General features: G+C 37.6%; 1 protein-coding gene across 2 annotated transcripts in view; it reads left to right on the forward strand.

The window, feature by feature from the left end:
- Positions 1-1612: 1612 nt before the first annotated feature.
- The window catches only part of rbl2 (retinoblastoma-like 2 (p130)), a 31118-nt gene continuing 17331 nt past the window's right edge, over positions 1613-15399 (forward strand). For both annotated transcript variants that reach the window (XM_062991545.1, XM_062991536.1), the window contains exons 1-8: positions 1613-1878; positions 4954-5084; positions 5652-5852; positions 8569-8633; positions 12211-12339; positions 12851-13002; positions 13598-13662; positions 13861-14032. In XM_062991545.1, the coding sequence (XP_062847615.1) occupies positions 1741-1878; positions 4954-5084; positions 5652-5852; positions 8569-8633; positions 12211-12339; positions 12851-13002; positions 13598-13662; positions 13861-14032 (1053 nt within the window). In that variant the 5' untranslated portion in view covers positions 1613-1740. The remainder of the gene's footprint in view (positions 1879-4953; positions 5085-5651; positions 5853-8568; positions 8634-12210; positions 12340-12850; positions 13003-13597; positions 13663-13860; positions 14033-15399) is intronic.

The raw sequence follows: 15399 nt of genomic DNA on the forward strand, positions 1-15399 counted from the left end.
AGGAATTTAGAATAATAGGATTGCAAACCAACGTAAAGTAAAATGCAAATCAAATTATTATCAAATCGCCCCATCAGACTCTTAAAGAATACTTCTACTTCTACTTACTGACTTTATGAGTCTCAGACATTTATACTGTACATTTCACTTTACGTTGGTTTGCAATCCTATTATTCTAAATTCCTAAGGTAAAATAGTCTCAAATCACAAGATGAGTACTCGTGTTATTTATGATTGTGGGGTGGCATTTGATAAGATTTTGATTTGACTTTTTAATAAGTTTGCTATCCCATCACCCCAGCTGTAAAAAGATGCTTTATTCTCTTCAATGCTTCGCAACTGTATTACCGTAAAACGGGGTGTGGGCGCACAGTAAACCTTGTAGCGCAGACAATCCGTGCGTACGGTTTACTAAACCGAGGGTACGGTTTACTAATCCGTGCGTACGGTTTACTAAACTGAGGGTACGGTTTACTAATCCGTGCGTACGGTTTACTAAACTGAGGGTACGGTTTACTAATCCGTGCGTACGGTTTACTAAACTGAGGGTACGGATTTCGTCTTCACATATTTTTTTTCCTTAGTGACCCCTAAGGGGCTCCGTAGTACAGCCTGTTTAGATGTAGCCTTGCAAATACTTAGAGGTACATACATACTGGAATAATATTATAATGGAATACATGTATAAATGATGAACACAAACACGTAATAATGTCTTAGAGATTTAAAAATTAAATCACTAGGAGTCCTTTCTTTGTACTTTTGACAGATATAAATATTTGAGAGAATTAATCACAAATTCTTCTTTTTACTGCATTTTACAAAATGACCCAACTTACATTTACATTTTCAGCATTTAGCAGACACTTTTATCCAAAGCGACTTACACGATGAGCAATTGAGGGTTAAGGGCCTTGCTCAGGGACCCAACAGTGGCAACTTGGTGGTAGCGGGGCTTGAACCGGCAACCTTCTGTTTACTAGTCCAGTACCTTAACCACTGAGTTATCATTGGCAACTTAATATTAAATATGTAATATTTAATATGTAATGTGTGGTTATGACATTTTTGATACGTATGAATAATTCTCCTGTTTAACATTAATTTTACCAGGTTTTAAAAGCTAGAAATTAAATACAAATACATATATTACATTTTTAAATTGCACAAATCTGTATTTTTCATTTTAATTAGAACACCGTTTTTTACTTTTTTTAAATCCCTATGTCAACAATCTCTAAAATCCCTTAAATGTACAATAGTATTTAGTTTGTGGTATAGACCGTAATACAGCGTAGTACAGTGAAGTGAACAGGAAGGTAGGTTTACATTGTCAGAGCAAAACCGACTGTCAAGGCAACAACAACATTTAGGGGTTGTGCAATGTGGGCGGGTACATCAGTTCCGCATGTTAAGCGCCTACGTACAGAATATCTATTCCTATATAAACTTACGCTAGAATGAGCAAATGCGCTGCCTTTAAGAACTCGCTGTGCGCACCTGACGTACATCTGCTACGCAAAGTCGTAGCTGTCACTCACAGGGTATTTAAATGGCTACAATGTATAATAGTGTCGCTTCAGTCTGCGGTACAGCACTGAAATAACTCGTTTAGCCTGTAATTCTGCACTTAGCTATTCAAATGCCGGGTTTTACCACAGAATATTATATTTTACAGATGATCGCATGCATTAGATAGTAAGAAACTATAAGAATAGCGGATACTGTGCGGTTTGAATCATGAGCGAGGAGGAAGAAGCTGTGCCGAAAATAAGATCGGCGTTTGAAGACCTGTGTCGAGCTCTGAACATGGACGAGGAGGCGAGTAACGGGGCATGGAAGAGCTATGAGAATATCAGCAAAAACTATACTCTTGAGGTAAGAGAGTAAGCTTATATACTGCTGCTCTCCCCGGGCCCTGTGCGCTTCTCTCTCCGGTATATTCAGCCGAGTATTGTTCTGTCTACACACTGCCAGCCTTAACACACAGTACAGTGTGCGTGTGTTTATATAAATGTATGTAATATGTAATATGTATATATGTATATATATATATATATATATATATATATATATATATGTATATATATATATATATATATATATATATATATATATATATATGTATGTGTATGTATATATATATATATATATATATATATATGTATATATATATGTATATATATACAGTCCCTGACAGAAGTTCTGTCGCTTATCCCTGTTGTGGAAACAAAAGCTTATAACCTGACTTTAAATTCATCCATTGGTTTTAGAAATGACTCATATGAAAGCTGAAACCCCCCCAAATGAGGTTTAATTTACGAAAATAAATTTGCTTCACTGCAGAAATATTGATCATTTAATGAACACAGAAAGGTCAGATTTTGGCAAGACAAAAGTTTTGTCGCCTTGTCATATAATGCACCCAATCCTAGTTTACAGCCTCACCTGTGCTCACTAATTGATCGGTTAATTAGTGGGTGTGTATAAAAAGAACCCCAGAACCCCAGACCTTCACTTGAACTGCAACTTCACCTCTGACAACATGCCAAAAATCCACCCTGCGACCAAAGCCTTGATTATCAAGAGGCTGAAGACCAGATCCACTGCAGAGGTGGCTGGCACCTTTAATGTGTCTCAGCGTCAAGTACAAAGAATTAAAAAAAGATTTGAAGAGACTGGAGATGTTTTTGACAAGCCCAGGTCAGGCAGACCCCGCAAGACAACTGCTAAGGAGGAACGTTTGTTGGTTAGAAAATCCAAAGCCAGCCCCTCTTCCACTGCAGCAGAGCTCCACCAGGCCTGGTCACCTCAAGTCCCTGTGTCAACTAGAACAGTTTGTAGGATTCTGTCTCGAAATGGCCTCCATGGTCAAATCAGTGCCCAGAAGCCAGCACTAAACAAAAGGCAATTTAAAAACCGTGTGGCATTTGCCAAGGCCCACAGCCTGCTAAACGGATGGACGCTGGAAAAGTGGCAGAAGGTGGATTTCTCAGATGAATCTTCAGTTGAATTACACCACAGCCGCCGCAAATACTGCAGGAGACCTACTGGAGCCCGTATGGATCCAAGATTCACCAGAAAACTGTTAAGTTTGGTGGTGGAAAGATCATGGTCTGGGGTTACATTCAGTATGGGGGTGTGTGAAACATTTGCAAGGTGGAAGGCAATATCAATAGCCTAAAATATCAAGAAGTATTAGCTACCTCTTACATTCCCAATCATAAAAGGGGTCAAATTTTGCAGCAGAATGGTGCTCCATCTCATACATCCATCTCTACATCAAAGTTCCTTAAGGCGAAGAAGATCAAGGTGCTCCAGGACTGGCCAGCCCAGTCACCAGACATGAACATCATTGAGCATGTTTGGGGTAGGATGAAAGAGGAAGCTTGGAAGACAAAACCAAAGAATCTTGATGAACTCTGGGAGGCATGTAAGACTGCATTATTTGCTATTCCTGATGACTTCATCAATAAATTGTATGAATCATTGTCGAACCGCATGGATGCAGTCCTTAAAGCTCATGGAAGTCACACAAAATATTAATAATAGCACCACAACTTCATTCACCAATGTTATGAAACATATCTTTGTATTTGAAGTAAATTATTTGTTTGATTTTCACATTACTTTCGGTGGGCGACAAAACTTTTGTCTTGCCAAAATCTGACCTTTCTGTGTTCATTAAATGATCAATATTTCTGCAGTGAAGCAAATTTATTTTCGTAAATTAAACCTCATTTGGGAGGGTTTCAGCTTTCATATGAGTTATTTCTAAAACCAATGAATTTAAAGTCAGGTTATAAGCTTTTGTTTCCACAACATGGATAAGCGACAGAACTTCTGTCAGGGACTGTATATATATATATATATATATATATATATATATATGTGTATGTGTATGTATATATATATATATATATATATATACTGTATATACACACACACACACTATGTATGAACGTATGTAACGTGTGTAGCAGTGTGTAGACAGGTATGTATGCATCTGTATGTATATGCATATATGTATAGATATAGATAGACAGATAGATATACTGGATATAATTATATCACAATTGTATGTAAGGTTGATACGTTTTAAAGTAATAAATAAGTAATAAACTATAGATAAGTAATACAGGCCAGCTGTACCCTAGTGGTTAAGGTACTGGACTAGTAACCAGAAGGTTGCTGGTTCAAGCCCCACCACTGCCAGGCTGTCACTGTTTGGCCCTTGAGCAAGGCCCTTAACCCTCAATTGCTCAGATTGTGTACTGTCACAGTACTGTAAGTTGCTTTGGATAAAAGTGTCTGCTAAATGCCGAAAATGTAAATGCAGGCTGAAATATTAATCGCATATATTAGTTTATAGTCTTTACATAACATTTAAATGTTTTAATAATGTTCAATTGTCTATATAATGTTCTAATGTTCTATAATAATGCTTAATAATGTTCTATACATAATGTTCAAATGCATTCTATACATATACATATTTTTTATATTATATATTTTAAGGAGTTTTATCTACAGTATGTCATATTATAATATGTATATTTTATTAACTTATTTATATTTATTAACTTATTTATACTTATTTATATAACTATATGGTCATCTTTATATGTTGGCAGTTTTATTCTGGTGAGGGTCATGGCAGGTCTGGTTCCACCAGGAAATACTGGTTGCCTCGGCCCTTCTCCCTTCTCAGACATAGCCAATCATGTCTGTGCAGACAACTGGCTGTCCAATAGCACCGCTGAGATTCAAACCCATATTACAGTTGTGGTGGGCTAGTGTGATAAAATGCTGCACCAAGTTGGAAATTTGATGTATATATACTTGTCAGGGTTCTGATGCCTGTGGATATTAGAAACTTGTGTAATTTATTATTACATTGATCTGTTACTGGTTTTTTTTTGTTTTCTTTTTCTTTCTCTTTCTCTTTATTAGGGCAGTGAACTACACTGGCTGGCATGTGCCCTATATGTTTCCTGCAGAACGTCAGTGCCTACTGTGGGTAAAGGCATAGCTGAAGGAAATTATGTGTCTCTCACACGGATTTTACACTCTACACAACAGAGGTGTGCCTACCACCACACAAACCAATATATATTTACATGTGGTATGTCACAGTGTAGTGATGCATTGAGTTTTAAGATTAGAGATTCTAAAAAGTGGATTAATAGAGGCAGAAATGTACATGCACATATGCTTATACTTTTATTATTAATAATAATATACTATAATAATTAAAATGTATTAATACCATATTATATAAAGGCTACTTCTGAAGTATGCAAATATGATTTAATAGACGTTTACACGGTAAAAATGTTTTGGTAAGTGTTCGTCACATTTTAAACATCAGTTGTTAACTGGATTAAAATCAATAGCCCATCTGTGCTCTTTTCTGTTTGTTCTCTTGGGATTCATTTAGGATCTTAGGACATGATTGCTGACTCTAGGAACATTTAAATTGTCTGTTATTTGTTTTTCATCAGTACAGTTAAATATTGATCTGTTTGACACCTCTTAAAACCAAGAACAGTAGTCAATGTAGTAAACAACAATAAGAATGATTTTAAAAAGAATAAAGTTGTAAATGTAATACTACACATTCAAGTAAGTATGAACTCCCTTTTTTACAGCTTAATTGAGTTTTTCAGCAAAATGAAGAAATGGCAGGATATGGCCAACTTGCCAAAGGAATTCCGGCAGAGTACAGAAAAGCTGGAGAGGAACTTTACTGTGACATCTGTCATTTTTAAGAAATACGTCCCTATTTTCAAAGACATATTTAAACCCCCCTCTGAGGAACCCCCTAGAGCTCACAGAGGCAGGAAACAAAGGTAAGTCTTAAGATAAGTGTTTACTATATGTACTGTATTCAGTCCTGTATATCTCTGTTTCTCCGCCTATCTCATCTCAATTTATTACCCAGCCTCTGTCTCAGTTCTCACCTGTGTCTCTTTTGGACCTATCTGAGATCTTAACAGGGATGCGAAGCTCCACTTGTGTTTTGGATCCTGCTCCATCAAAACTTGTTAAGGGTTGTTTTCCAGTTATCTCATCACTTATCACAGAGATAATCAATTCCTCTCTTAGTTCTGGCTCAGTCCCTCAATCACTCAAATTGGCTGCTGTTACTCCCATACTTAAAAAACCTGGACTTGACTCTAACATTATGAGTAACTTTCGGCCCATTTCCAATCTTCCATTTCTGTCGAAAATACTGGAACGTGTTGTTGCCTCACAGCTCAAAGATCACCTAAATTCCAATAATCTATTTGAATCATTTCAGTCTGGTTTCCGCCCCCAGCACAGCACTGAGTCAGCCCTCCTCAAAGTCACAAATGACCTTCTTCTTTCCTCAGACTCTGGACAAATTAATATTCTCGTCCTCCTTGATCTTACTGCAGCTTTTGACACCATTAATCACTCCATTCTTCTGTCCCGCCTTGAATCCTCTGTCAACATCACTGGTACTGCCCTTTTGTGGTTAAGGTCATATCTCATAAACAGACAACAGTTTGTTAATATCAACAATTGTAGTTCTGCCATTGCTCCACTGTCCCAAGGCGTTCCCCAAGGCTCAGTGTTAGGTCCCCTTTTGTTTATTCTTTATATGCTCCCCCTTGGTGACATCATACGTCGGCATGGTTTACATTTCCACTGCTATGCTGATGATATTCAGCTTTACATCTCCTCCAAATCCATTAATACTGAACTTCACTCCACTCTGACAAATTGCATCACTGAAATGAAATTGTGGATGAAAGCTAATTTCCTCAAATTAAACTGTGAAAAATCAGATATGATCATCGTAGGTCCTACAACCCTGGCAAAAACCACAAAAAATTTTCAAATTACCATTGATAATGACACTTTGTCTCCGTCTTCTAACATCCGAAATCTTGGTGTAATTTTTGATAGCAACCTCTCTTTTGACCGCCATGTAAATCACATCACCAAAACTGCTTTCTTTCATCTAAAAAACATAGCACGTCTACGTCCATCACTCTCCTTTTCTGCCGCCGAAACCTTGATTCATGCTTTTATTACATCCAGAATTGATTATTGCAATAGCATCCTTTATGGTACATCTAACAAAATCCTAAAAAAACTTCAGTATATCCAGAATTCAGCTGCTCGCCTCCTTACTCATACTCGCTCCCGTGATCATATTACACCTGTTCTACAAAAACTTCATTGGCTTCCCGTTGCTCAACGCATTCAATTCAAAATTCTTCTATTCACTCACAAAGCTCTCCATAATCAGGCCCCATCCTACCTCACCGACCTGCTCCATCAGCACATTCCCTCCCGTAGCCTTCGCTCTTCTGAGGCTAACCTACTGTCCATACCCTCTAGGACCAAGCACCGGACCTGGGGTGACAGGGCCTTTTCCATAGCTGCTCCATCTTTATGGAATGCTCTCCCCAAACACCTACGAGATTGTCCTGACCTGTCCAAATTCAAGTCACTTCTCAAAACTCATCTATTCAGAGTGGCATTTAACTTGTAACAACACAAAATAAATGCTTTTATTTTTGCTATTCTTTTTAATAGTTTTTATACTTAGATCACGACAGAAATGTGAAGTCCTAGATCCTAAAACTTGTAAAGTTTTCAGTTTCCTGATTGCATGTAAATCTGTCCTGTTTCTGTCTAATTTTAAGAAATTGTTCTATATTTGTTGTTCTCTCTCATAATTTAGCTAATTTTTAATGAACTGTCTTATGCTGCTCTCTTTGTTTTTATCTTAATTATTCTTGATGTTGATGTACTATTTTGATTTTGTACTATGATTTGTATGGTGTATGTACGTATTTGTTTTGATTATTTGTCTTATGTAAAGCGTCTTTGAGTATCTTGAAAAGCGCTATATAAATAAAATGTATTATTATTATTATTATATATTGTGTAGTTACTTTACATGTAACAGTTACTGACATTGTCAAAGGTTGCTCATACAGTAGTAGCTAATTACCTTTCTTAATCCCATTACTTTTAAATATACAGTCCCACCCCCAATTATTGGCACCCCTGGTAAAGCTGAGTAAAAAGGGTAACAACAAAATCACCTTTTCATGAATAAGTTTAAGTAAAAAAAAAAAAAAAAAAGACAAATCAAACTTCTAAGTAAATTTATTCTGGAAAAAATCCTTTAATGATTTTAACAAAACCACATGTGCCACGATTATTTGCTTTCCTGCATTTAATACTTTGTTAAAACTCTCTTTGCCAAAAACACTGCACTTATCTTCTCCTATAGCATCTTATATGCTTGGAGAATACAGAGCAGGAAATTTGAGAGCATTCCTCTTTACAGAATCTCTACAGATCTTCCAATGTCTTCTCTTGTGTACTCCTTTCTCTTTTCTTTTTTTTTTTTTTTTTTTTTTTTTTTTTTTTTTTTGCAGAAGCTTGATTTTGTGTTCAGCAAATCATTTTAGTGTTAATGTAGACATATGTTTTAGATCATTGTCTTGTATGCAGTACGTTTTTTGTCTTTTTGCCCATCGGTAGACTCGGTCTGAGCTGACTTGTTTTCTGTGTCCTCAGGCGACACCCCTGCACCGTTGCTGAGCTCTTCCACTTCTGCTGGGTCCTGTTTGTGCATGCAAAAGGTAAAGAACCTGACATGGCAAAAAAAAAAAAAAAAAAAAAAAAAAAAAACTTTTTAATTTGGTATGCTTTTAAAAAAAATAAGGAGCCAGGTATTCCACTATTTTGAAGATTTTAGGTAAATTTGTGAGTGTTTGTTGAAATGGACTTGCATTCAGTGTTTTCATGTGGTGCTGTACCCACCATAATTCTGAACAGGATAAAGCTGTACTGAATTGCGAATTGTCGAAGCCCTACACCTGCAAGAATAGAAATAGAACCCAAGTGCAAATGTTTAAACAAGGTAGAATAATACTGTGGCTAAGAAGCCACAGAAAAAAGGGTAACAAGCACAAATGAATGAGGTGGCTATTTTAATAGCAAAGCAGTTGTAGCCTAGCGGTTAAGGTACTGGACTCGTAATCAAAAGGTCGCTTGTTCAAGCCCCACCACTGCCAGGTTGCCACTGCCCTTGAGCAAGGCCCTTAAATTCCAATTGCTTAGACAGTACACTGTCAAAGTACTGTAAGTCGCTTTGGATAAAAGCGTCTGCTAAATCCCAAAAATGTAAATGTAAATGTAATAGAAACACATTTACAGCCTGCATTAAAGAAAATGGTTAGAACAGGGATAGCACAGAACCCGAGAATTTGTTGGCACAATGTGGCATGCTGCTCTGGCCATCTGCGACAACTCAGTTCTCAGAAAAAAGGAAAGATAGGTAACTTACAGAACCTGCTGGTTCCAACAATGCAAAAGTGTCACCTCAACCCCACCAACTGATGCACCCTGTGGGGTCCACTTCAGAAAAGCCTCTGGGGCAGTCTGCTCTCCCTGGGCTGTTCTATCGTAGGACCCAAAATGCTGCAACACTGGGGTAAGTTTCCAGAAAGGTATGGCATGCTGGCATTGCATGCCAGCCAAAAATCAGACCAGACCAAGCAGCCCAGCACCACAGTTTCAAAGAAAAGGAGGTTCACCAGAAAAGGGAGCTGAAAAACCCTGATACATAGAACAATTTTGCCCTAGAGGGAATTAATGCTCATGAGGCATAAATGATTGTCAGTCAAGAGTAACTGACACATCAGTCTTCGCCTCTGTGTCTCCTCTGCTGGCCAAAATGGCAACTCGGAAGGACACCACTCCAAATATAACTTACCGCCGAATTCATTCAGCAGATGAGCCATGTTACAAATATGTAGTAAAAATGAATGAATAAAACCTGTGGACCTTTGAACCCCCGGCCATAGCATTAAATTAAGAAAAGATTAAACTGATAAACGTCCATTTTAAAACACTGTAAGAGTCATTTAAAAAATATTTTAATACTAATTAAGCTGTTGTGATTTGGGCTTCGGTGGGTAGCACTGTCGCCTCACAGCAGGAAGGTCCTGGGTTCGATCCCCAGGCGGGGCGTTCCGGGTCCTTTCTGTGCGAAGTTTGCATGTTCTCCCCGTGTCCGTGTGGATTTCCTCCTGGAGCTCCGGTTTCCTCCCACAGTCCAAAAACATGCAGTCAGGCTAACTGGAGACACTGAATTGCCCTATAAGTGAATGGGTGTGTGTATGTGTGTGTGTATGTGTGTCTGCCTTGCGATGGACTGGCGTCCCGTCCAGGGTGTTACCGTGTGACTTGCGCCCATTGAAAAGCTGGGATAGGCTCCAGCAACCCCCAGCGACCCTAACTGGATAAACGGATAAGAAAATAAATGAATGATTCGGGCTTTTGCGTTTATCTGCTCCTGGCTCAAAAAAGGGGTCGTGTCAGTCCCGTGTCAGTCCTACGTTCTTGCATAAGTGTCTTTTGATTAGTAAGTAATTAACACACATTCACCATGGTGCAGGATTTGCAGAGCAAGTGTTTATGCTTAGTCATGTGATTACCAATCATTATTAGGGGCCTGTGTAGGCTTGTTTGTTTAAGTTAGGAGCTCCAGGAGACTGCAGCCGCACTCTCTGTTGACCTATTGCAATGATTTTGTACAACCTTTCTACGAACTCAGTTTGCTTAACCACTGTAAAAAAAAAAAAGACTATGAGAGTATTGTGTTAGTGTCAGAGTATGAAAGATGTATTCTGTAATCCTTGTTGTAAACAGAAGCACTATAAACAGGGTTGCCTGAACCAATGAACTTGCAAATGTCAGTGAAGATGTTAAGTGGTGCATGAAATTTTAAAAGGATAAAATGTCCAGTATCAGGCTTACAGTCATCAAAATAGTTCGAAAAATCATTTGAATGCATGGATGTGCTAATGCATAAGCACAGGGCAGCATGAAATGTGACAAACCATATGACATTACAGAACAGTAGGGTTTGATAGCTGTATGGCTCAGGCTTTTTAAGAGTGCCCAGTGAGAACAGCAGGGGGAAGAAAGCACACTAGCTGAAACAATCATTTTTGGGCATGTGCATCATGCATTGCTTATCATAGCAACCACTGCAGATGACAAGTCAGGGCTTGTCTGCATATGAGTAGCCAATGCTATCTGCTAGACCAGTGGGGATAGACTATAGTTCCCTCTTTTTACACTCTAGTATAAATTGCTTTCATTCTGCTTTTCTCATGTGTATGGAATGGTCTAGACTTCTCAGTTCAGCTTGTTTTTTTGTGAACTATGATGATGATTTTGTAAGTACACATAGAGTATTGAATATTAATAAGACAGGCACATAAGGATTATACAGTCCAGAAAACTAATCTGATATAAGTGTTGTCCTTCTTACTTTGCAATGTAATGTCAAGTTGTACTTTGTTTAACCTTTTATTTCACTCGATATACAGAGATTATATTAAAATAGTTTTTTGTTATTAACATTTTCTTGTTTCTATGTTAAAATGTGGGTTAGCATGTCTCTGTTATTATAATCTCATAATACTCTATAAATGACGGTAAGCAGACTTGACTGTGTGGAGTGTTGCCAGAGCAAAATACCTGACAGGGAGATTTGTCATTATTTATTGGTAAGACCATGTCCATTATTGCCTGGGCCTTGTCCGGTGTACACAGTGCTTCAGTCATAGAAGTTCATTAAACAGGAAGAAATAAATTTACACCATGCCACCTTGCAATGTAGTCTACACTTTGCAGACTTTTCCTGTTGTGCAAATGAATCAGGCTCCTGTCTGTCATAATGTCCAAGGTGCGCTATGGTAGTTTTAAAGCTTGGTTCTGCTTATTGTTTAAATTGGGTAATGCCTGGTTCCCAGTTGTAATCTAGCGTGTCTGTATGGGTATAGAGTCCAGGAATGCACGTTTAGCTCTGCTCTCTGGTTAAAAGGGACGTTGTGAACTTGGTATAAGTAATCATCATACTACCGTTATTGGAAACATGGTATCATCAGTGCTGTTTATGTTTCATGGGTGGCAAATGTATCTTTTTAACAGGTGTGTCTGATTTATCAAAGCTGGCACAGTTTTCATTCAGCCATGTACTTTATACACTTAAAATTGTTTTTTAATCATAGATTAAAATGTTTACGTAAGTTTGAATGTAATACAATGGGCGAAATTCCAAGTTTTCCAAGGTCAGTTGGTAAAACTAGTTTTAAAGTATGCTTCTATACCATACACTTTACATCCATTTTTTTCTGTCTGTAGGAAACTTTCCCATGATCAGTGATGACCTGGTAAACTCCTATCACCTTTTGCTCTGTGCACTTGACCTGGTTTACTCCAACGCTTTACTCTGCTCCAGCCGCAAAGATCTGCTCAACCCTTCCTTCAAAGGTAAAGGACCAAGTATGACTCTCTCATTTTGTCATCCAAATACAACAGCAACCTAATAGTGTCCTGTCCAGTAAGACTTTTATAGTTGTTATAATGATTGTCTTGTCTCAAAGTTAAATTTTATTTGTTATAATAATTAAAGTTCGCGATCTGAAATTTGTTCATAAACCCTTGGGGGAAAAAAACAAACTTGTGATGCACAATAAATAATATTTATATTTTATTGTTTGGTACTGGGGTGGCACGGTGGCTAAGTGGATAGCACTGCTGCCTCACAGCAATATAGGTGTGCAGAGTTTGCATGTTCTCCCTGTGCCTGTGTCCTCCGGGTGCTCTGGTCCCCCCCCCCCCTTCCCCCCGACCTTGATTGGGTTAATGGTTAAAAAAGTGAGTGAGTGAGTGTTTTGTACTGGGCCTCAATTAACGTGATAATTTGATTGTTGCAAAATTAAAGTTTGATCTTGATTTCTTTTTTTGAAAAAAAAAGTGTGTGTCTGTGTGTGTTTGTCAGAAGGTATTAGCAGTAAGGACTATAAGCCAGGTGCAGGGCCGATCTGCTTTATAGAGCAGCTTTGTGAACTGCACGATGGGCTTGTACTTGAGGCTAAAGGAGTAAAGGAACACTTCTGGAAGCCCTTTATCAAGAAGCTGTTCGAGCGCAAGGTGAGAAATCCTGCTGTAAGACGTGTGCATTATATATTGAGCCAGTAATGATTTGTTAGATAGTAATTATGTAACTGTATACACTTGTGGTGCAAAAACAACTGTTCTGATTATTGTCCAAAGTTGTTTTAAATATTTATTGGGAGTATTTAGAATGTATGTTTGCCATAAATTAGAAGCTGCTAAAACATGAGTAATACAAGCTAGCTTGTTATTGTCGTGTGCTTTAATGGATTTTCTTTAAGCATTTCAGTGCCAGTTTGGGTTTTCTTTCCAAACCTGGCAAGAGACCAAAATACCTTTAATAAGTCAAACTAGCCTTGTTTATATAAACACAGAAAAGTCACCAGCAATATTCTTATTAGTAACAAGAAATAAGGAGGTCATGCTACAAAGTTAATTTAAGTTATAGAATATTCTAAAAACACAAAATGAATAATATCATTTACATTATTTATACTTTGACCTAAACTGTGAAAGGTTTTTTTTTTTTTGCTTGTGACAAAAAGGTCTTTGCTTCAGTCATTAAATAATTGAAAAGTCATAACTCAAAACTGTATGTCCCCTACAAGTGTATATTATTTATGCCTTTCAGATTTTAAAAGGAAAAGAAGAGACACTTACAGGATTTTTGGATCCTGCTCATTTTGGGGACAGTCTGTAAGTATGTAGAATTGCGCAGATAAAACAACTAGCATAGCTAATAAATTAGTTGTTTTAACTGCTGGTGCATGCTTCATAGATAAGCATAAAACAAGACTGCAAGCTCACTTTAAGCTTATTGATGAAAACTGAACATATACATGAATTGCCAATATTTTATGCATGAGAATGTTTTTTCAAATCAATCCATCCTAGGACATCTCTATACCGAGCATACGAGGAGCACATCCTGTCATCAGGAGCTCTGGATGAGCGAATATTTTTGGAAGAGGCAATGAAAGAGGATATTGGTACCCCAGCAACATGTCTGTGTGAAGGAATGGAGAATAAGGATCGTCCTGCCAACATTCTGCACAAATCTCTTAGTGTAAGTACAGGCAGTATAAAGTCATTCATTCATGTGTGCACACAAACACTGCTTGTTTTCAAAATACCAGGCAATCCAGTTTGAAGGTCATTTTAAGTACATTACCTTCCTTAAACATTGACTTTTCTATAGGATGCATTTAACTTCTGATTTTAAAATGGCAACAAGCTTTACACCATTTGGCCCAAAGTATGTGGACACGCCTCGTAATGATTAAGTTTAGGTGTTTTAACCACACCCACTTCTAACAGTTTATTTTATGTTACAATTACTAATTTAAAATTAATTATATGCATTCAGCTTTGTGGCAACAATTTGGGGAAGGCCTCTTCTGTTCCAGTATGCCTGTAATTATATGCACAAAGCAAAGTAGTTTGAAGAGTTTGGTATGGAAGACCTCCAGTGGCCTTCACAGAGCCCTGACCTCAACCCTATTAAACACTTTTGAAAAGAAATAGAACCTCAATTGCTAGCCCGACCCTCTCGGCCAAGGTGCCTGACCCTATATTTGCTCTTATGACCGAAAGGGCACATTTCCTACTGACATGCCCCAAAATCTTATGAAATGCTTTTACATTTTCGGCATTTAGCTAAAATGACAATTATTAATGAATACAATTCAAGCAATTGAGGGTTAAGGGTCTTGCTCAGGGGCCCAACAGTGGCAACTTGGCAATGGTGGGGCTTGACCCGGCAACCTTTTGATTACTAGTCCAGCACCTTAACCGCTGAACTACCACTGTCCCTTGATTGCTTGTCCAGAATGCTTGTCCAGAAGAGTAAAGGCTGTTGTAGCCACAAATGAGGGACGGCAATCAATTAATGCAAAGTTTGGAATGGAACGTGTCCACATAATCTTGGCCATATAGTGTGACTTTTAGACCAATTGACTAAGTGTTACTAATAATTAAAACAAGTGAATGAATGAAGTGAATGCAGTGTAGACAATGTGGTCAGTACTGTATTTGGTATTATTTCTTATTGCCAGGCAGTATTATTATATGATATTAATAATGAAATATTAGCATGTCTACAATTTTGTATATATTGTGGGTGTTAGATGTCAGTGCATTCCCAACTCTATTGCTACTTATTATAGCCATTAACCGAATGGCAAAATGTGTTAACACATTTCTGAAATGATTGTGCTGTTAATCTCATATTCAAAATTTGCTGGTACTTAGTTATCAAATATTTTAATCAAAATAGTGAGAGTAAGTGTGTATGTATTAAAAGATGAGAACATTTTAAAGAGTGATGCCGGTACAGTATTTAAGCCGCTTGATAAGTTACTTTACTTGGCACTGTGTCCCTCACAATTGTTGTTCTTCTGGACAGTAATAAACTAAAAATGTTCAACTTTGTAT

The sequence above is a fragment of the Trichomycterus rosablanca genome, chromosome 1, assembly GCF_030014385.1.
Source record: "Trichomycterus rosablanca isolate fTriRos1 chromosome 1, fTriRos1.hap1, whole genome shotgun sequence".
Taxonomy (NCBI): Eukaryota; Metazoa; Chordata; class Actinopteri; order Siluriformes; family Trichomycteridae; genus Trichomycterus; species Trichomycterus rosablanca.